Below are 22,925 nucleotides of genomic sequence, written 5' to 3'. Positions count from 1 at the left end.
GGGGGCATTCTGGCGGTTGAATTCTTGAATCCTTCCCTTCATAAACCCTAAACCTGTGGGTGTACCCTGAGGTGCTTTCACACAGTTTATACATTTTTATGCCATACCTTGCCCTCTTACTGGGAAGGTACTGGCGGAATTTAACCCTTCCTTTAAAATGTATAAGGGACTCGTCGATACAAATAAATTTTTCAGGGATGTACACCTCTTCAAATTTGGCACTGAAATGATCAATGACCGGCCTGACTTTGAATAGCCGGTCAAAGGTGGGATCATCTCTGGGTGGGCACTGTGCATTATCGGTGTAATGTATAAATTTAAGAATTGTCTCAAATCGAGTCCGGGGCATGGCCATACGGTAAAATGGAGTACTGTACAGAACATCTGTACTCCAATATTGCCTAATTTCTGGCTTTTTTACTATGCCCATATGAAACACCAGACCCCAAAACGTCATCATCTCTACTGCATCTACAGGGGTCCACCTAGCAAATGATGACGTGGGGTTTTGAGCAATAAACTGCTGGGCATATAAATTAGTTTGGTCCACCATTAAATTTATAAAATCATCAGAGAAAAATAATTTGAAAAAGTCAATTTCTCTGAGACCTGTGGAATCAAATTGGATTCCTGGCATGGCCAAAAACTCAGGAACCTGGGGCTCAAAATTGTCTGGTGGTGGGGTCCATACTAGATCAATTATTGGGGGGGGAATCTCAGCTGATCTACGGGGGCGTCTTTGAGGGGGTCCCTCATCACCAGAGGAGGAAGAGGAGCTTAAGACGAATCCTTCAAATTCCCCGCTTGCATCACTGCCTGTGTCAGAGTCAGAGGCAAGCATGGCATATGCCTCCTCCACTGAATACATTCTCCTGGATGACTGGGAGGACATTTGGGAGGACATTTGGGAGGACATTTGGGATGCCATTTTTATTTTTGTGTTACTGGTAGTGAAATGTTTCAACACGTGTATAGTGTAGGGGGGGGGGTACAAACTTTATTTCAATCCGGGGGGTATGTAGTGTGTATGTGGTGCAGAAAGAAAAAAATACTTTATACCAATAAAAAAAAAAAAAATGAAGGGGTTAAAAATAAAAAATTGAAGGGGTTAAAAAAAAAAAAAAAGGTCCTGCGCCAAAAATTGAGCACAGATGTTGGTCAGTAACGTCTGTCACTGAACAGCGCTCAAAGGCAACAGGAATCTGATCAAAAAAAAAAAAAAATTGATCAACCCTGTGCCGAAAAAGCTGATCAGTGATGTACGTCACTGATCGGCGCACAGTGGCCACAGGACACCCACAAAATCAGTGTGTGTAAAAAAAAAATTAAAAAAAGACCCCACAGCACTCACAAAAAAAAAAAAAGGTGATCAGTGATGCGACACTGATTACCAGTGAGGGACAGCAGGTGCACAACCTTTGGTGCAACTGACAGTGCAACTGGCAGCAACTGACAGGTATATATATAAAAAAAAAACCTCTGCGCCCCCAAAAAGTTGCTGATCAGCACAGATATACTGATCAGCACAAAAGGGGGGGTAGCAGACACAAAATATACACTCTCTATCACTCTCTGTCACTATCTCTCTCTATCTCTCTATCTCTCACTATCTCTCACTATCTATCACTCTAGGACACTGCAGCAGCAGCACTGACAGTTATATGTATAAAAAAAACTGCACCCCCAAAAAGGGGGGGTAGCAGAAACAAAATATACACTCTCTATCACTCTCTGTCACTATCTCTCTCTATCTCTCTATCTCTCACTATCTATCACTATCTATCACTCTATGACACTGCAGCAGCAGCACTGACAGTTATATATATAAAATAAAACCCCTGCACCCCCAAAAAGGGGGGGTAGCAGACACAAATCTCTCTATCTCTCTACCTCTCACTATCTATCACTATCTATCACTATCTATCACTGTATGACACTGCAGCAGCAGCACTGACAGTTATATATATATATAGAAAACCCCTGCACCCCCAAAAAGGGGGGGTAGCAGACACAAAATATAGCTCTCTCTGTCACTATCTCTCTATCTCTCTCTATCTCTCTCTATCTCTCTCTCTATCTCTCTATCTCTCTATCACACTGCAGCAGCAGCAGGAAGTCTCAGGAAGTCAGATCCAGGAAGCGTCCAGCACGCTACAAGCAGTGATAAGGTGATCAGGTAAGGTATTTGCAAGGATCAGGTAAGTATTAGCAAGGATCAGGTCGGTATTCACGGCAGGCAGGCACGGTGACCGTTCTGCACGCTATTCCAGACCGGAATGGCGTCTGCAGCGCAGTCACCGTCAGTTTAAATGTCGCGCCTTGGCTGTGATTGGTCCGTGGGTCCCACGGACCAATCACAGCCTTGGGGGCAGGTGGGGTGAGGGTGGGGTGAGGTGTCATCGTCACCGATGACCCCCTCATGCCCCCTGACGCCCGGCGGTGATTGACACCTGTGTTACCGAGCGTCCGATTCGCTGGTAACACAGGAAAACGCTGTGAATGGCTGTTCACACTGAACAGCCAATCACAGCGATCGCCGACGGGGGGGCGACATCGCAGCCCCCCCTGGGCATGCAGGGACATGTCTGCTGTCAGGGACAGCAGACATCGTCCCTCTGTCACTGCGTCTCGAGACGCAGTGACAGTTTAAACTCATGACGTACATTTATGCCATGTGTCGGGAAGTACCTCCCGGCCATGACGTAAATGTACGTCAAATGTCGGGAAGGGGTTAAACATCGCGTCGGTCGCGTCGCGGCTGGCCATAAATGTGCACACGATGGCCGCGACGCGATGCCCACGATTTGCCAAAGGAATCAATGTTAAAAGGCCCGATGGACACGATTTTCATGTTAAATGGCTGAATGGACCCGATTTTACCATAGGAAACAATGTTAAATGGGCCTTAGAGGCCAAATAGTTACCCTGAACTCTGAAATGGCCCCCCCAATTGTTTACGCCACCCCACGATCAACGTCAACCCGAAGCGTGGCGAGCGCAGCGAGCCCGCGAGGGGCGGCGGTACGCGTCCTCTGACCTTTTCATACCCCCACTATCCACGTCGGCGTGGAGTTGAGAATAGAATAGTGTGGCGAGCGCAGCGAGCCACCGAGCCCGAAGCGTGGCGAGCGCAGCGAGCCCCGCGAGGGGACGCGGATACCTTCACAGGTAAACGCGTCCCTTCGCGGGCTTCACAGGTGTCCGCGTTGCCATGGACACCTGTGAAGCCCGCGAGGGGACGCGTATAGCTGTGAAGGTATCCGCGTGCGCTCGCCACGCTTCGGGCACGGTGGCTCGCTGCGCTCGCCACACTATTCTATTCTCAACTCCACGCCGACGTGGATAGTGGGGGTATGAAAAGGTCGGAGGACGCGTACCGCCGCCCCTCGCGGGCTCGCTGCGCTCGCCACGCTTCGGGTTGACGTTGATCGTGGGGTGGCGTAAACAATTGGGGGGGCCATTTCAGAGTTCAGGGTAACTATTTGGGCTCTAAGGCCCATTTAACATTGTTTCCTATGGCCACATCGGGTCCATTGAGGCATTTAACAGTAAAATCGTGTCCATCGGGCCTTTTAACATTGATTCCTATGGCAAATCGGGAGCATCGCGTCGCGGGCATCGCGGGTACATTTATGGCCGGCCGCGACGCGACCGACGCGATTTCCATGTTTAACATGGGTTTCAATGGGAAATCGCGGGCATCGCGTCAGTCGCGTCGCGGCCAGACATAAATGTACCCGCGATGGGCGCCGTGCTAGGTAAAGAGTACCACAAATAATATTATACTTCTTACATTTAGGACTGATTTTTTTAGTATGTACAGTACCTCCCAGATATTAAAAGGTCAACAAAAAGGACTAAGTAAATGGTATTCAGAAGTTTAGTACATAATCTAAGTGTGCATGAAGTACAGTTTATTTTCAATCAGTTTTTAATATATCATCCAGATACCTTCTTTCGTGATACACATTTGCAGTAAATTTCTGAAAGTGAGCTCCATCACTTGTGAGCATATAGATGTGTCCACTTACACTCTAGCCGCCTTGCACATTAAACAGCCCTTATGGTCAGCCCATGCTGTGGAATCGGAAGCTCCGAGTGACTTTTTGTGCAACTTTTTCCATAAAAATATGAGTTGTTCACAAAACAATGCTTATGCTAAAAGTTGATAATGCTGAATATTTTTATGTGGCACGCCTATATTCTGTGTGTGATTGCTGCTGTATCTGTGTACAAAATAACTTTAACATTTTATTTTGTATGCAGATACAGGTGCAGTAGCACAAAGCTAGTCATGCCAGATGTGATTTTAATCAGAAAAGTCTGCTTGTGCATTTTTTTCTCAGTGATGTAAATAAGATGCAAAGCAAGGGGGCATATGTATTAAGCTTTAACAAGAGATAAATGCAAGGGTGATAAGGAGAGATAAACATCCAGCCAATCACCTCCTAACTGCCATGTTACAGGCTGTGTTTGAAAAAAGTCAGTAAGGAGCTGATTGGCTGGACGTTTATCACTCCTTATCACCCTTGCATTTATCTCTTTTTAATGCTTAATACATCTGCCCCAAGATGCCTGACGCTAATGGAGTTGCACAGTACCCATCAGCTAACTCACACCAGCAATTTCCTGCTGCATGCCATATTTAGGCAAATTGTATGCGGACACCTCTGTAACAGCGTTTGCAGGAATATTTTGAAGGCTATCATCACAAGTACAAAATGATAGTTGTTCAGGAACTTAATAAATGCTACTATAAGAATCAAATAGAATGTTGTGAGGCTATCCTTCAAAACGTTCCCACATATGCTGTCCTGTTCACAAGTGATGGAGCTCACTTTCAGTAACTATAAATGTGTATTGTGAATGAAGGCCACCATCTGGACCATACCATATTCAAAGCCTACTGAGAGTACCGGTAAACTGTATTCCATGCACTTTTCGATTACGTACTAACATTTTGAATATTTACCATACTTTTTCTTTTTTTAACCTTTAAAATCTGTGAGGCTTTTTTTTTTGACTGATATTAAATGCTAAAAGAACAGTTAAAACAAATCTGCAACATTTCAAAAAAGAAATAAAATGTTTATTACCCTGTACTTAGAAGAAGGTAGGAGGACATGAATGAAAGAAAAATGCTCAGGAGCCTCTGGAACAGGAATGTGGCACTAAATAATGGCACAACCAAGGAAAAAGCTGAAAGAGAAAAAAAGGGAGCTGTCTTATTAGAAACCTCACATTTCACTGCTTCTTCCATGCCAAACATTATGCATATAGCCAATTAAACAAAAAGCAGACCATAAATCTCCTTCCTTCTGCCTGTTATCCTTATTTGCTTGTGTTTAACCTGAGCCAAGTGGTCTGAGTTGATAGAAAACATATGGGAAATCAGATCAATCCTGTAAAATGGTTTCATACCTTTCAGAGACAAGAGGACAGAGCTGTCTCATTTAATCATGCTTTCCTAGCAGCAAGAGGCATACCACATTCGGTTTAATGTGATTACAGCATGTTTCTACTCACTAATTGCCTTTTAACTTCAGCAATAAAGGTACAGTGAGGACATTGTGCTTGTTGTGAGTCAGGAAAATGTTATGCTTATGTTATTTTTGGAAAATTTACTGAAAATAGTAGCTGCTGCTGGAGGCACACGTACTTCTCAGCTGACAAATTCTCTGTGCTAACATAATATTTAACATTTTTTTTCCAATGTCACCATTATTTTGTAACAGAGTATATACAATATTGTTCAGGAATACAAAACTATCATGATCTTAACCAGATTATAAAAAAGATAAGAAATACTAGATTAGGTGGGGTGTAGAAATTATCATAGAGCCAATTTCAGTGAAGCAAAAAAAGCAAGTCATTTTGTGTCTGGAACACACCATGTTGGTATGCAAGGTGGAGCAAATACATTTTCTATTTTTTCTCTACAAGGCAAATACTGGCTGCTTTTGCATGTAGCCCACATATGTTAAACAGCTTTATTTTTACAGTGTAAATTAAATTTCTGTTTGAACACACCCCACCCAAATCTAACTCTCTCTGCACATGTTAATGCCTCCTAGATTAGATACACTAGTCTGATTTGGGACGATCTGAACCGATCCATCGCCAAGAAATCGTCCAAAATTGGATATGTTTGACATCCGATCTGTTGCACAGTCCTGTTCGCATCGGATGAGATCGAGAGGTCGGACCACCCTTCTGGTGGCGGCGGAACGAGGTAGCATGCAATACAAAGGATGAGGGGGTGTGATGGCCATGCACTGCTGCGATAGGTTGCAGTAGTGTATGACCAAGTTTACATCTGCCACATCTGCAATGCAACAAGATATTGCCCTTTTGCATGCTTTTTTGCTTTGCTACCAAAGCTTAATCAGGCCCACAATCCGCTCAACTTTATGTTGCTTAGTATTACGCCCAGTGCTATGTGTTACTTACAACTCCCACCAATATTTTTAGGCATGGGCTGATTTGTTCTAATTATATATTGCTATTTTATGAGGTCTCATCCAGGCACATCACGCCCTCATGGACTCATTCTGTATTGCATCAGCACTACAGCCATGGCCAAAAGTTGTGAGAATGACACAAGTATTGGTTTTCACAATGTTTGCCGCTTCAGTGCTTTTAGATGTTTTTGTCAGATGTTACTATGGTATACTAAAGTTGAATTGACAAGCATTTCTTAAGTGTCAAAGGCTTCAACATGTGACCATTCTGCCTAGGCGCTGTGCAGCTCGGCAGGTATGTGTTCCATTTGTGACAACTGTACTGTCCCTGCTCATACTGTTACCTACCTGGCTGCTGCAGTGGCGCCGCTGATGGTTGCCTAGGCGCTGTTCTGCTCGGCGGGTATGTGTTACCCGCATGTAATGTCTCAATGTAATGTATGTTAATCACCCCCGCCCCCTTCATCCTTGCTTGATGCTGCACTGTAATCCGCAAAAAAATCCTAGTGTGCACAAGCACACATGGCCAATAAAGTTGATTCTATTCTATTCTAAAGTTGATTCTATTCTTTTCCAAGACTTCTACAATTTGCACTGGCATGCTGTCAATCAACTTATGGGCCACATACTGACTGATGGACACCCTTTCTTGCCTAAGAGTTTGGCAGAATTTTATTGGGTTTCTGTTTGTCCACCCACCTCTTGAGGATTTAACACAAGGTTCTCAACTGGATTAAGGTCTGGGGAGTTTCCTAGCTATGGATACAAAATTGTTGATTGTTTTGTTCCCTGAGCTCCTTAGTTACCACTCTTGCCTTATGACAAGGTGCTCCATCGTGCTGGAAAAGGCATTTTCCATCACCAAACTGTTCTTGGATGGTTGGCAGAAGTTGCCCTTAGAGGATGTTTTGGTACTATTCTTTATGCATGGCTTTGTTTTTAGGCAAAATTGTGAGTGAGCACACTCACTTAGCTGAGAAGCAACCCCACACATGAGGGTGCTGTACTGTTGTCATGACACAAGACTGATGGTAGCGCTCAACTTTCCTTCACTGGACAAACATTATTATAAATGCTCCAAAAAAATCAAAGAAAGGGATTCAGAAAATGACTTTACCCGAGTCCTCAGCAGTCCAATCCCTATACCTTTTGTAGAATATCAGTCTGTCTGTGATGTTTTTCCTAGAGAGAAGTGGCTTGTTTGCTGCCCTTCTTGATACCAGGCCATCCTACAAAAATATTTAAATTGAAGTGCGTGTAGATGTCCTTACCACCTGCCTGTTCCTGTTGCCATTCCTGAGCCTTCTACATAACTATTGAACCTCTTTCCTTGAAGTTCTTGATGAACCGATAAATGGTTGATCGAGGTGCAATATTACTATCAGCAATATCCTAGTCTAAGGAGCCATTTTTGTGCAAAGCAATGATGAATGCACATTTCCTTGCAGAAAACCATAGTTGACAGTAAAGGAGCAATGATTTCAAGCACCGCCCTCCTTTTAAAGCTTCCAGTCTGTTATACCACTTTTACACCAAAATCCTGGATATGACCCGGTATTTGGAACACGATTCCAACCCGGGTCAGATCCAGGATTTGCCCAGTGTACACTGTGGTGCCTACCCAGAATATTCCCGGGTTGGCACTATTGACACTGCACATGGGTGCAGGGGGTGGCACTTGGAGATGACATCTCCAAGCACAGGGACAGCCGAATGATGCGCCAAGACCGCTAAACATCATGCTGGGGGCAAGCCCAGCACCAAGGTAAGCTACTGGGCTGCCCCCTTCCGCAAGGAGAATGGATGCCACACACATGCATCCATCCACCTCCTCCCTGGGTCTGCTGCTGTCTGCCTCCATTAGCGGAGGCTGTATGCGGCCCCCACCCAACCTCCATACTGACTGCAGGATGCTGCAGTTGGGAGGTTGGGCTCCCCTATTGGTGTAAATGGGCCCTGGGCCCGATGACCTGGCATACCTATTTACACTGACCCACCACCCTGTCCTCCCCGGGTTCAGCCCTGGTCAGGAACTGGGAAAAGAGACACGTTTTTTTTCAGCTGCCCCATTTACACCAACGTTGACCCAGGTCAAAAGGCAAAAACCCAGGTTTTTGCAGTGGTGTAAAAGGGGTATACAGATGGAGCCGTCCTCTTTCTTGCAGGGGCTGGCGATCCTTTCGCCAGCGGCCGGCTCTCACCAGGGGCGCGGGTGCACGAGACCCTCGTGCACGCCCCGTGGCAACGGAGCTTTCACCACCGCCGTCCCCGTCGGGAAGGCGGCGGAGGTAGGGAAAACTGGGATGCGCGTGCGTGTGAGACGCACACACTTCCCAGTCATATGGAGCGCCTCTGCAGGCATGCTGGCGGTCCCTGGGAAAGAACTAGAGGCGCTCCATCTGTAATTCTAACTCAGTCATATGCAGTTGGAGCTTCGATTGGGGGATGGAAAGTGAGCTACAATTAGGAGACTGGTGGATGCCAGACGTGTTATGGGGACGTCATAAATATGTAAATGGGAGCCAAGTGGGGAGAAGCATGTGCGGGGGGGATAGTGAGCCAAGGTGACTTTTCAGCTACCCCATTTACACCAACATTGACCCGGGTTTTTGCAGTTGTGTAAAAGGGGTATTATTCTAACTCAGCCATATGCAGTTGGAGCTTCGAATGGGGGATGAAACGTGAGCTACAATTAGGTGACTGGTGGATGCCAGATGTGTTATGGGGAAGTCATGAATATGTAAAGGGGAGGCACGTGGGGAGAAGTGTGGGGGGGGGGGTAGTAAGGCAAGGTGACTTTTCAGCTTAGTTGAATGTTGGACTAGAGATGTCTGTGGAAAATTCCATGATGAGAGATCAGAGGAAGCATGCTAAGATTCTGCAATAAGCTTTAAAGTTGTTAACATTTAAATTTTCACTGTGCAAGGGATAACTATATGGTCTCCAATCCAAGTACACTTCATGGCAAAAAAGTATATAGGCAACCCGATGTGCCTGTTAAACATGGGTGCCGGACGACTCACTGATAGTTGGAATCCCAACAGTCATTACCCCGATGTCGGATTCCCGACTGCTCCCTCATGGGGTCCACGACTCCCATAGAGGGAGAATAAAATAGGTAGCGAGCGCAGCGAGCCACTGTACCCGCAAGGGGCTTTGTTGCACTCCCCTGCTGTGCAGTCGGGATTCCAACGTCGGGCTAATGACTGTCGGAATCCCAACTGTCGGTGTGTTATACCACACCCGTTAAACATATGGTTAATTTGGTTCATTTGGTTCCTTCATTTTCTACTTTAACAGCCACCACACTTCTGGGTCAGTTTTTACTACATTTTGGAACATGGCTGATGGGATTTACATGCATTCTGTCTTAATAAATATATCTCAATTGTTGAAGTGAAATACTCACTGGCAGATATCATAAGTGGGTATATAGAGATGTTTAACAGGTAAATACCTCTCTTTTAGATTGCTTATGTTAGAAATGTTAACAAATTGTGAGCAAATGAATACATCTATCCCAGTGGTTCTCAAACTGTGGGTCCTGACCCCAAAGTGGGTCCCACCCTTCTCAGCATGGGGTCGCGACTCCATGTTGCTGACCATCAGGCTGATGACTTTTCTAATCTTAGTCAGTGATTTAAGGAGCTTGAATAATCCATTGAATTGTCTGTTATTTTAGACTCCTCCCATCACTCTGTGCCTCCACAATGCTGCCATGTATGTGCTGTCTGCTGCCTACACACGAGATGTGATGGCCTTCTGCAGTAACTTGCTGGGGTCCTGTAATTATTTTTATTGTTTGATGGGGTCCTAGAGCAAAATAGTTTGAGGAACCCTGATCTATCCTATAGCAGGACAATTCACCATACTAAAGATGTCAAGGCGGGTGATCTGAGAAATCCAAAAGGCTGAATAATTGCAATTTCTGATTCCAACCGAGAAATTGCCAAAATCAATAAATAAAATCAATAAAGGTTTTTTAATATATTGAATTAATAACAGAATGGTTAATTAAAAATGGGGTGCAATCACAGCAGTTGCCATGTTCTTTAGAGTGTGGCTGTTATAGTTAGACTTGCAGTGAAATGGGGTCCCTTGGTGGTGGGCTGCAAGCTTAAATGCATTGATCAATTCATGAACTAAAACTCCATTTAATTGATTTGTTGTGCATTAAGGTGAGTTCATTTATTATGGTGAGTGTGGAGCCTCCGATTTCTTTTTTTCTTTATTTATACATGTGGTCACAGGCCACTGCACCCAAACCTGGGGATGGTGAGTGCAGTTTGCACCCGATTCCTAGGATTGGCAAGTGTGGTGATATTCTGTATGTACATATTTGGGTTAATTTGTAATTAAACATTCTGTGATCATAGCTTTCTCGTGCACCCCAGGTAAGCTCATTATCTTAAACCTGTGACAGCTGCTTCCTTAGTGCTAATTCAGGAAATGTGATGGTGATTGTATCACCTTTAAAAGCCATAAGGTATTTGGCAGATGAGCTTTAAGCCAGGAAACAAGCACATGTTCACTTTAGCTGGAATGTGTCAGCAGCTGCCAGGTTCTTAAGAGACTGGTTTTTACAGTAAGACTTGCAGTGAAATGTGGTCCCTTGGCAATGGGCTGCAAACTCAATTCATGAACCAAAACCCCATTATTTATTTGATTATTTGTGTATTAAGATAAGTTAGCCTGAAGCACCTCTAGTCTTTTTGGAGAAAATGCACTATATAAATTAAACTTATTAACTATTATGGTGAGTTTTATATATATATATATATATATATATATATATATATATATATATATATGCTGTACATAGCAGTCAATATTTAACTATGCAAATATAGTCACTATAACCAAGAAAACAGCCCCAGTGCTGGTTGAATCTGTACTCCAGTTGGTGCAGTTTCAGACCCACTGCCGCAAAAAAACATTCCAATGGGAGAAGGTGATGGTAAGGAAAGAAGGGTGAGGGTAACAGTAAACTTGGGAGAAGGGCTATATTTATGAGAGATACAGAGGGGCAGACATGCATGACACATAAAGTACATGTAACATGGAACCACATGGTTTTATTGCTTGTACGCTACTGTATGCGACACCAAAGCCATAAAACCAGGTTTGTAAAGATGGCTATACAGTATATGTAATATATATGTAAATTCACTGGACACCAATTGCTCTTGTAATAACCAACACACGTTTCTTGCATAATAAGCTAAATGTAAATAATATACATATAATTATTCATATATTGTTTTACTCTAACCATGACACACACTTCTTCTTACTTCATATAATAATTAAAACACAAAAAGTATAATTGTATTTTGTTTTTTTAATTTGCACATGCCAAGCTTGTTTTCAACACAGGACTTTCTTTAGGCAATCCAAATGCAGAAACACATTATGGGTTCACAATGCATTATTGCTCGCCAAGTTTGTTCTACCTTCAGGCACTGGTTGACCCTGTAGCTAATGCATATCGGAAAAGCAGCTGATTCACTCTTTACTTTTCCAAACGCATAATGTTTCCGACGTGCCATGAGAATTCGCAAAACAACAACAGAAAGCTATCAAAATATATAATGTTGGAAGGTGTATGTCACATGCTGGCTGGACTCAGGGCCCACCATTTATTCTCCCGGGTGAAAATGGATGTGAGAATACACTTTTGGGATATTTGAACTAATCTGTACCTGAGTGATAGATGATGAACAGCTTGAACACTGAGATATACAAGCAACCTTATAGTACAGTATGTAGCATTGGGTGCCGGACAGTTTCCAAACAGTCGGGATACCGACAGTTATTAACCTGAAGTCGAGATCCACGACCCCCACAGAGGGAGAATAGAATAGGTGGCGAGCCACCGTGCCCGCAAGGGGCTTTGTTGTGCTTTCCCCTCTGTCTGAGTCCGGCCAGTCGGGATCCCGACGTTGGGCTAATGACTGTCGGGACCATATACCACACCCTGTAGCATTCATAGTTACAGTAGCACTCAATAAATGCTTGTGTTTATTACAAGTAATGTCCTCTAAGGAACATTAAAACCATCCATCACTAATCTTTATCCAATGCTGCTTTCTTTAGAGGTCAAGACATACACAGCTGTCTCCTGGTCAACCTGGTTTTAGTTCAAAATTATTATTTTTTTAAAACAGAACTAGTATTGATGACATGAAGGTCACACGTCTATGGCTTTAGTATGGCTTCCTTTCACTGAATTCAGCCCAGAACAAAAAAAAAAAATGTATTCTTTAAGTAGAGATTGCAGACCAATATATTTAGAAATCCCAAGATTATCAAACTACAATCCCAGGTTTGGGATTAAGAATATAAATGGAAACATAAAACAAAGTAAAATGTTAAAACAGACCACATTTCTAAACTGGAAATTGGAAATTATTTGACTAGACCAGTGGTTCCCAAACTGTGTGCCTAGGCACCCAGGGGTGCCTCAGGGCACTTGCAGGGGTGCCTTGGGTTGGTGGATCAGGATCAATTCATATTATTTATGGTCAATGTACCAGGCAAAACCAGTGCTTGTGGCTGCCAATCATAATATATGTGGCCAAACAGAAGCAAATCCTGTCCCTCACCAGATAACTGTGACATATAAACACAATGCACTTAGGGCCTGATTCAGATCCAATTGGGACTGCATTCGCATTCGCACGCAGTACCGATGTTGTGCGTCTGCGCATGCGCAGGCGGGTATCTGCGCATGTGCAGGTGTATGGTGCGTGCACCCACGGCGACCTTTCGGGTCGCCGGGTGCACGCACCCGTGCAGGTGTGGGGGGGGGCGGAGATGGGAGTGGGGCGCCGAGCTGCCCCATTACCATATGGGAACGCCCAGCGTTCCATGGGTGTTCCCATGAGAACGCTGGGCGTTCTCATGGTAATGAGGCAGTGACGCGGGTGTGGGGGGCGGGTAGCTGACATCACCGGATGTCAGCTGCCCGGCCATATCCACGCCAGCGTGCACGCATATATCCGCAACTGAAAAGTCACTTATTTGTGCGTGCACGCTAAACATCATTCGATGGTCGGTGACCATCGAAAGATGTGGGCGGTTACCCGAGCCGTGCAAATGGATGTTTATGCAAAACATCCATTCGCAGCTGTTCGGGCGAAGCTGCACTTTGAGGGGGCAGCAGAGGGGGGGGGGGGGTCGGTCGTTTGCTGGGCGGGGTTTGGTGGACTCGCAAGGCTGCGAATTCGCAGCCTTGCGAATCAACCTGAATAACCCCCTTAATTTAATATTTTTTTGTGTGAATTTCTCGATAAGAAGCATTTGGCCTAGGGGTGCATTGAAAATATTTTGATGCTCTAGGGCGCCGTGATTCAAAAAAGTTTGGGAACACCTGGACTAGACTGATGATGCACACTGCAATATTCCAAATGTAGTAAGAGACTTTATTAATTTGCTGAAAGTATGAATTACAGTATAAACAACATCTGATCACTAAATCAGCTCTAAATTTGATTCCATGTATACAATACCTGGGTAGAGAAACCATATTCTGGCTCTAGGCTAGTGGATGGAATAGACAGTAGGTACTGGTATACCAGTTCCAACTGGTGGCCTCATTTATCTCAACTCTTTAAACAATGCAACTATGTTTTTTATTGTCTCTGCTATTCCAGCATATTGCTAGCTTCTTATCAATGTGTTTTTGCTTCTTCACAAGCAACAGTGAATAAATGAGAACTTCTAGCTACTGAATAGCTGTATATGGTATTCTGTGAGTATTATATGACACATGAAATGTATCTACTTTGTGCCATTGGTCTATTTAATTAAGTAAGGCATGAAGCAAACTTCACTCGCCATGCTCCGGGCACGTAACCTCACTACGCTCGGCACACTATTATGTTCTCACTCTATGCCCACTTGGAAAGTAAAGTATGAAAAACCACCTTTAAAAAAAACGGAAAAAAAAACCAAAAACATATAGATCTAATGCTTGTGTCAACCTAATTACCATGTCGACCTACTACACTATTTCATGTGTTGACCTAGTGACCATTGACCTATAGTGGTCAACCTAATGACTGTCAACCAAATGGCCTGTAGAACTAATGACCATCCTGTTTTCTAGACTTTGTATCTGGAAAAAAACATGTTTTTGTTGTCCTGCTTCTTAAACAAGCCATACAATTATATACTTAATTATACCTGTGCTACTTAATTAATATTGCTGTTATAACAAAAACTATATATAACATTATACATACCTAATATTGCCCAACTAAACATTTGGTTCAGTAGTGGTAGTCCTTGCTTAGCTGCTAGACTTGAGTGGGTAAGGTTGACAATGCACATGGAAACTACAAGACCCAGCATCTGCAAGGCAAACCGGTCATTGTAAACATAGCACATACATTATACAAAACAGTGGCTAAAATGTTATATACTTTGTCTTGAATATCAACTAAGATTAATACCCTTTAACATTGCAAATGCCAGGTCACCTGGGATTTGGACACGGGTCCGTCCCAGAAGTTACGCAGCATTTTTGATGCATTAGTTCAGACATATTTAATTTCTGTATTTTGCTGTGGATAATAAAAATAATAATGATGCAATGTTTAATATAACACTAATTTAGTGTATCTGTTGCATCCTGGAAATGTTTGATTTTGCAGTTACACAACATGAATTAGGAAAGAGACATTGCCTCTAGCTGTGAATTGTACATTACATGGTAAAAATTGAATTTTCAGGTCAAGTCCATGGAGGGTTCTACAGAAGCAAATCTATTTCATGTTTAATTTCATGAGAACCTTTGCAACAGCTGCAGAAGTTTAAAAGCAATTAATAAACTTAGGCTATCAATTTCTCAGAGGCAAAAGTATGACACCATTACAAGATGATGCATTATTTCGCTAATCTATTCTCCGATGTTATCATCTCAAAATATATTGTCCAAGTAATAAAAAAAGTTTATGTTTAAAGTAGAGAAAATATAACCAAAAAAAAAAAATATATATATATACACATACAGTTGTGCTAATATGTTTACATGCCCTAGCAGAATTTGTGATTTTCTGCCCATTTGTCAGAGAATACGAATGATAACTTACAAATGGTAAAGCTGCCCATTTTTCTTGGCAAAAAGCCTCCAGTTCCCGTACATTTTCGGGCTGTCTTGCATGAACTGCACGTTTGAGATCGCCACAGAGTGGCTCAATGATATTGAGGTCAGGAGACTGAGATGGCCACTCCAGAACCTTCACTTGATTCTGCTGTAGCCAATAGCAGGTCGACTTGGCCTTGTATTTTGGATCATTGTCATGTTGGAATGACCAAGTATGTCCCATGCGCAGCTTCCGGGCAGATGAGTGCAAATTTTCCTCCAATATTTTCTGATAACATGCTGTATTTATCTTGCCATCAATTTTGACCAAGTTTCCAATGCCTTTTTAGCTCGCACATCTCCAAAACATCAGCGATCCACCTCCGTTTTTCACAGTAGGAATGATGTACCTTTCTTTCATCATTGGCTTTGTTGACTCCTCTCCAAATGTAACATTTATGGTTGTGGCCAAAATGTTCAATTTTGGTCTCATAACTCCAATGAATTTGTTCCAGAAGTTTTGAGGCTTCTCTCTGTGCTGTTTGAAGTATTGTAAGGGGGATGCTTTTTGGAATTTATGTAGTAATGGCTTTCTTCTGGTGACTCAACCATGCAGCCCATTTTTCTTCAAATATCTCCTTATTGTACATCTTGAAACAACCACGCCACTTTTTTTCAGAGAGTCCTGTATTTCAGCTGAAGTTATTTGTGATTTTTCTTTGCATCCTGAACAATTTTCCTGGCAGAATGCCTCATTTTCAAATTCTTCATTAGAGTTTGAACACTGCTGATTGGTATTCTCAATTGCTTGGATATCTTTTTATATCCCTTTCTTGTTTTATACATTTCAATAACTTTTCCCACAGATCCTTTAACAATTTTTATGCTTTCCCCATGACTCGGAATCCAGACACATCAGTGCAGCAGTACATGAAAGATACAAGGGTCTTTCAGGAGCAGAAACTACACACACACACACACACACACACACACACACACTGATTACAAGCAAACAGATAACAGGTGAGGATGGTTACCTTTAGTAGCCATTCAAACCCATTTGTGTCAACTTGTGTGCATGTTATCAGGCCAAAATCTCCAGGGTATGTAAACTTTTGATCAGGGTCATTTGGGCAGTTTCTGTTGTGATTAGGATTTAAAAAGAGTAAACACAGTTGTTTGACAATGAATGGCCTCACCCAACCATTAACCATGAGCGAAAGAAAAGTTTGTGAGTTAACATTCATATTCTCTGTCAAATGGCCAGAAAATCCCAAATTCTGCTAGGGTATGTAAACTTATGAGCACAACTGAGTGTGTGTGTGTGTGTGTATATATATATATATATATATATATATAGATAGATCCAAGAACTGCCGCCACTCAATGGATAATATCCACAACTTGCTCCCGGTGCCAGAATATATATATATATATATATATATATATATATATATATATATATATATATATATATAAAGAGATGTAGGGCCTTAACTGTGATAATATCCACAACTTGCTCCCGGTGCCAGAATATATATGACCCCTTGATGAAGTCTTAGATGACGAAATGCGTTGGGTACTGCCTGCTGACTCCTCCATAGAAAGATAAGTTTGATACCTCTGTATCTTTTATCTATAACTTATATATCTCCCATTTTTTAGCGATATTTTAGATAGGCATTTTTTACTTAGCTTCGCTATTTTTACTATTGTTTTTTTTATGACATTTCTTGTATTGTTTGTTCTTATATAAATACTCTTGTGCATTTTTATATATATATATATATATATTTTTTACATATACTAAATAAAACTTTTATATGTTTTAAAAGTAAAACGTCTCCAACACAGATATTTGTAGTCGCTTAGGCCTCTTTCCAAACCGTTGTATCTTTTTATGCTACACCCCTTACCAAGGTGTTTTTCTTAGAGGTCAGCTGACACCCTTTTTTCTCTAAAAAGGTATATCTGTTTTTTTACAAATAAACTCAGTTGTTCAGGACACAAGTGGCGCCCTACAATACCCCTTTCCCCTATATATATATATATATATATATATATATATATATATATATATATATATATATATATATATATATATATATATATATATATATGAAGAGTATGGGGAGAATCAAGGCGCCTTACAGTGGTCTAGTGTTTGTTATAAAAAAGTATGGACGTATATGCAAAAATATACTGTAAATATGTATTTATTATACCAAAAATAAAAAAGTATATATATATATATAACTAGTAAAAGATTTTTTTGTATACACTTAATTCATACAATATACAGGAACATAAATATGACAGTTGTACAATTGGTTGGGATGGGTAGAGGGGATGGGGAAGGGGAATGGAAACAACAAGGAAGTGGGTGGAAAATGACGAGCACGGTATTAAAAAAATACAGACATATAAGAACAATAAGTATATCCCCTTTGTTAAAAAGTACTTAGCTGGATATGGGGTATGTAAAAAAAGGGGCGAAAGTCTTTTTCGTGGTTGGAGACCGTTAGGTAGTGCTGCAGTCTCTTGGCTCAGTGGCAGGAAGGATTAGAGGGTGGTCCCGACGCGTTTCGTCCACTTATGGACTTCTTCAAGGGGAGCAGAATATATATATATATATATATATATATATATATATATATATATATATAAAGAGATGTAGGGCCTTAACTGTGTCCTTAACTAATTAACACCCTAGTTATTAGGTTAGGTGAAGAAAACGCAGGTATACCTTTAAAAAAGGGTGTCAGCTAACCTCTAAGAATAAACACCTTGGTAAGGGGTGTATCATAAAAAATACAAATAATTGGATAGAGGTGTAAGCGACTGCAAATACCTGTGCAAGAAGCGTGTTTCTTTTTAAAACATAAAATAATTTATTTTATACATATAAAAAAGTGCACAATAGCACTAGTACAAGAACAAACAGTAAGAGTAAATTACATAGAAAAAACAACAAAGTAAAAGATGCGAATCTTTGTAAAATTGCCTACATGTGATATCGCTAAAAAAATGGGATATATAAAAAAAAAGTTTTTAGAGTAAGTATAAAAACATAACTCATCTATTAGGAGGAGTCAGCAGGAAGTACCCAACGCGTTTCGTCACTGAGACTTAATTTATATAATTGTTCAGCCCGGCAATCCCATACAGAAAGGGAATATATTCATGGGTGCCTCCAGGAAGATAGTATAGAATCCGGCAAGTACAAGCAGTGGCACTCCACACCTTGATGAAGGAGTAAACATTCCCCGAAACGTCGGATTAAAACCACTTTGCCACCAACTAAAACGTGGAGTGCCACTGCTTGTACTTACCGGTATATATATATATATATATATATATATATATATATATATTTATATTCATATTTATATATCACCCTACAATATTGTTATATGGTGCCCTTACATAAATTTAGAGTTGAACTAATTTCTGTTTTTCCCAATCCTTATTTGTCCAATTTGTACACACTAAGATTTTACTTACATGTAAAAAACATTTATTGACACATACAGATGGAGTAGGTCTCATCCTTGGTGGCGGGTCGCCAGGACGTCCCCTCTGGCGACTCGCCAGCGGATATACTGAGACGCGCGTGCGTCTTAGTCTCCGTCGCCAGCGCAACGGAAACCCTGTCCGTCTCCGCCTCAGGAAGACGGACAGGGTTAGGGGGGGTTGCGGGCAGGCGGCGGGGACCCCGGGTTACCGCCGGCAAGCCGGCGGGGACCCGGGGGAACGTATGGAAGCGCCGTCGGAAGGGGACGCGCGTGCCTCTCGTGCGCGTGCGTCCCCTTCTCGCCACCGCCATGGCGCTGGCGGGGGATGGCAGCTGGCGACGCCAGCGCCATCCCCTGCCAGGATGAGAGCTGCTCCATCTGTACATAAAAACATTAAAACCAAACTTTTTTGCAGCTAATTCTTGTCTTTGGTATTATCCTTTGATTATGGATGATATAAAAAAAAATGACGCGGTTCGTCTCCTTCAAGAGACTTCATCAGGGGTGTGCCAAATATTTTGAAATAATCTGGAAGAATCTTTAAAGTGATATAAATTGGATACGTCTTCTCAGTTTATTTGTAAACTCTCTGTTGTCTTTTTAGTATTTCTTTTATTGGAAGCTCCTTAACGCCTTCCTAATATCTAGTAGCTTGGATGTGAATCCTTATATGTAAATTTTGTTTCCGAACCGTTTACTAACGGGTTATATTGACAGGATTTTGCGGTTATTCATTCATGCTCACATAAATGATTCCATAAGCATCTATATGACCCAGTTTGGAATAAAAATCCTTTTTAAATCCTCTAATAGTGGATATGTTTTCCCACCTTTTAGAGTTCAAATTGATAGACAATCAGAAGGAGACCACTCCTTCTAGTGCTAGGTGCATGTGTACTCCTCAAGGAGTGCCATTTGGACCTTGAGGAGTACACATGCACCTAGCACTAGAAGGAGTGGTCTCCTTCTGATTGTCTATCAATTTGAACTCTAAAAGGTGGGAATACATATCCACTATTAGAGGATTTAAAAAGGATTTTTATTCCAAACTGGGTCATATAGATGCTTATGGAATCATTTATGTGAGCATGAATGAATAACCGCAAAATCCTGTCAATATAACCCGTTAGTAAACGGTTCGGAAACAAAATTTACATATAAGGATTCACATCCAAGCTACTAGACATTAGGAAGGCGTTAAGGAGCTTCCAATAAAATAGATACTAAAAAGACAACAGAGAGTTTACAAATAAACTGAGAAGACGTATCCAGTTTATATCACTTTAAAGATTCTTCCAGATTATTTCAAAATATTTGGCACACCCCTGATGAAGTCTCTTGAAGGAGACGAAACGCGTCGGGTTTTTGATATCATCCATAATCAAAGCATAATACCAAAGACAAGAATTAACTGCAAAAAAGTTTGGTTTTAATGTTTTTATGTATGTGTCAATAAATGTTTTTTACATGAAAGAAAAATCTTAGTGTGTACAAATTGGACAAATAAGGATTGGGAAAAACAGAAATTAGTTCAACTCTAAATTTATGTAAAGGCGCCATATAACACTATTGTAGGGTGATTTGGATTGTGGGGTTCTACTAGTAGAGGACCAAGTGTTTTTGTGTGATATATATATATATATATATATATATATATATATATATTTGGTACTTGTTTCCTAGCACGGCCACAATCGCGGACATTGTGTACCTTTAAGTTAAGGTACACGATGCTCGCGATGGACCCGATTTCCTTTGAAATCAGGTCCATTTTGCCGGCAAAGGGAAAATCGCGGGCATCGCGTCGGTCGCGACCATTAACATTGGCCCCGACGCGACCGACGCTATGTCCGCGATTTTGCCATAGGCTTCAATGTTAAAATATTTTTTAACATTCAAATCGGGAGCATCACGTCGGTCTTGTGCCATTATAATGGCACATGGTGAGATGGACTTGATTAAGTCCATCTCACATAGTAAAAAACGTGAAATGGGCCAATATGACCCATTTGACATTATATATGTCCCCGTCGTCACCCCACAATTGACGTGAACCCGAAGCGCGGCGAGTGCAGCGAGCCCGCGAGGGGCGGCGGTGCGCGTCCTCCAACCTTTTCATTCCCCTACTATCCACGTCGGCGTGGAGTTGAGAATATAAAGTGTGGCGAGCGCAGCGAGCCACCGAGGCCGAAGCGTGGCGAGGGGACGCGTATACCTGTGAAGTTATACGCGTCCGCTCGCCACGCTTCGGGCTCGGTGGCACGCTACGCTCGCCACGCTTCGGGCTCGGTGGCACGTTGCGCTCGCCACGCTTCGGGCTCGGTGGCACGCTGTGCTCGCTGCGCTCGCCACACTTTATATTCTCAACTCCACGCCGACGTGGATAGTAGGGGAATGAAAAGGTCGGAGGACACGCAACCCGCCGCTCGCCACGCTTCGGGTTGGCGTCAATCGTGGGGTGGGGTTTACGGTGTAAAATTGGGGGTCTAGGGAATATTTTACATTGAATCCAATGTAAAATCGGGTCCCAGGGACCCTATTCACATTTGATTCAATTAAAAAATCGGGTCGGTCGCGTCAGTCGCATCGCATGCGACCAAATCGCATGCGATGCGACCGTCGCGATTTTTCCGACACGACCACCCCGATGGAAATCGGTGTGGCCGTGCTAGGAAACAAGTACCATATATTTACTTATTTATATATATATTAGAATACATTTATGTACCGAATCATATCATATGGTTGCCAGGGCTGTCTTTTTGTATAGGCTTAATGGGCACTTGCCCAGGTGTATAAGGACCCTGTCCTGATAACTGAGGATCCCCTTTTTCCAGGGATACCAGAATTTTGAAAATCGGCACTGGGGAACTGGAGATATCCAACTTCAAAGCAGCAGTCCACATCCGACCTGTTTATTGCAATTCACAGTCATATTTCTCAGGTTTTCTCGGACTTAGAGTTCTTCTGAGAATACATTTCAAAAGCTGGGACTCTCCCTTTTCTGACGACACTAGCGGCTTGTCTCTATCATGCCCAGAACCCGAGATATCAGCCTTCCAGCTGCCGATCCCTGCTCCAGCTCCAAACGTCTGGTGTACAGTTTTATATTTTTGTCAATGGATTGTTCTGGCTCCTGATCTCTGATCCCCAAGTTCTCAGCACCTCCTGAAAGTTGGGACTCTAGGTTTTTATACTATTGAAGGCTAAGAAATCTATTTCCAGATAATGGCGATATCTGCAGTCAAACAAGTTGCCCTTCCACCGGAAAATGATGAATATTAAGCCCACTCCATTACCCAACCCTCCCCTGCATATAAAATACCCCCTACCTCCCTGGAAGTCATTTACAAGGAACCCTTCATTCAGCTCACTGCCCCCTTCCACACGTAAGTGTTCACCCTCCCAACACCTGTGCAGTAAAGGAGTAATTAGTAGAAGTTACTGCTCCAGGTCCTACATGTTGAATAGAAGATAGAGCACCCCCTGCCACCCATGGGACATCAATGCTGCTGCTGCTGATAGCACCCCCCACCCCTAGGAGGGGAGAATGGGTAAGGGCCCCAGTGCATTGCTTTGACCAGGGGCCCACACTGCTGTTAAGACGGCCCTGATGGTTGCTTATAATATTGTAATACCATGATGATCACAGATAAAAAACATGTGCACTGCAGGTGGGGCAGATGTAACACGCGCAGAGAGTTAGATTAGGGTGGGATTTGTCCTTCAAACTGATATCTATATTGCAGTGTAAAAATAAAGCTGCCGGTATTTACAATGCACAGAAAAGAAATAACACCCAAATTTAACTCTCTCTGCACATGTTACATCTGCCCCACCTGCAGTGCACATGGTTTTGTC

The 22,925-nt window shown here is 42.4% G+C and overlaps 1 protein-coding gene across 2 annotated transcripts in view; it reads right to left on the bottom strand.

Annotated features, from left to right (window-relative positions):
* The window catches only part of PIGN (phosphatidylinositol glycan anchor biosynthesis class N), a 369,004-nt gene that overhangs the window by 94,540 nt on the left and 251,539 nt on the right, over positions 1 to 22,925 (bottom strand). For both annotated transcript variants that reach the window (XM_083188060.1, XM_083188061.1), the window contains exons 21-22: positions 14,708 to 14,816; positions 5,097 to 5,199 (exon numbers count right to left, since the gene is read on the bottom strand). In XM_083188060.1, the coding sequence (XP_083044186.1) occupies positions 5,097 to 5,199; positions 14,708 to 14,816 (212 nt within the window). The remainder of the gene's footprint in view (positions 1 to 5,096; positions 5,200 to 14,707; positions 14,817 to 22,925) is intronic.

Source organism: Crinia signifera, chromosome 5 (genome assembly GCF_055691185.1).
Source record: "Crinia signifera chromosome 5, ASM5569118v1, whole genome shotgun sequence".
NCBI classification, from domain to species: Eukaryota; Metazoa; Chordata; class Amphibia; order Anura; family Myobatrachidae; genus Crinia; species Crinia signifera.
This window is presented reverse-complemented; position numbering and strand designations above follow the sequence as displayed.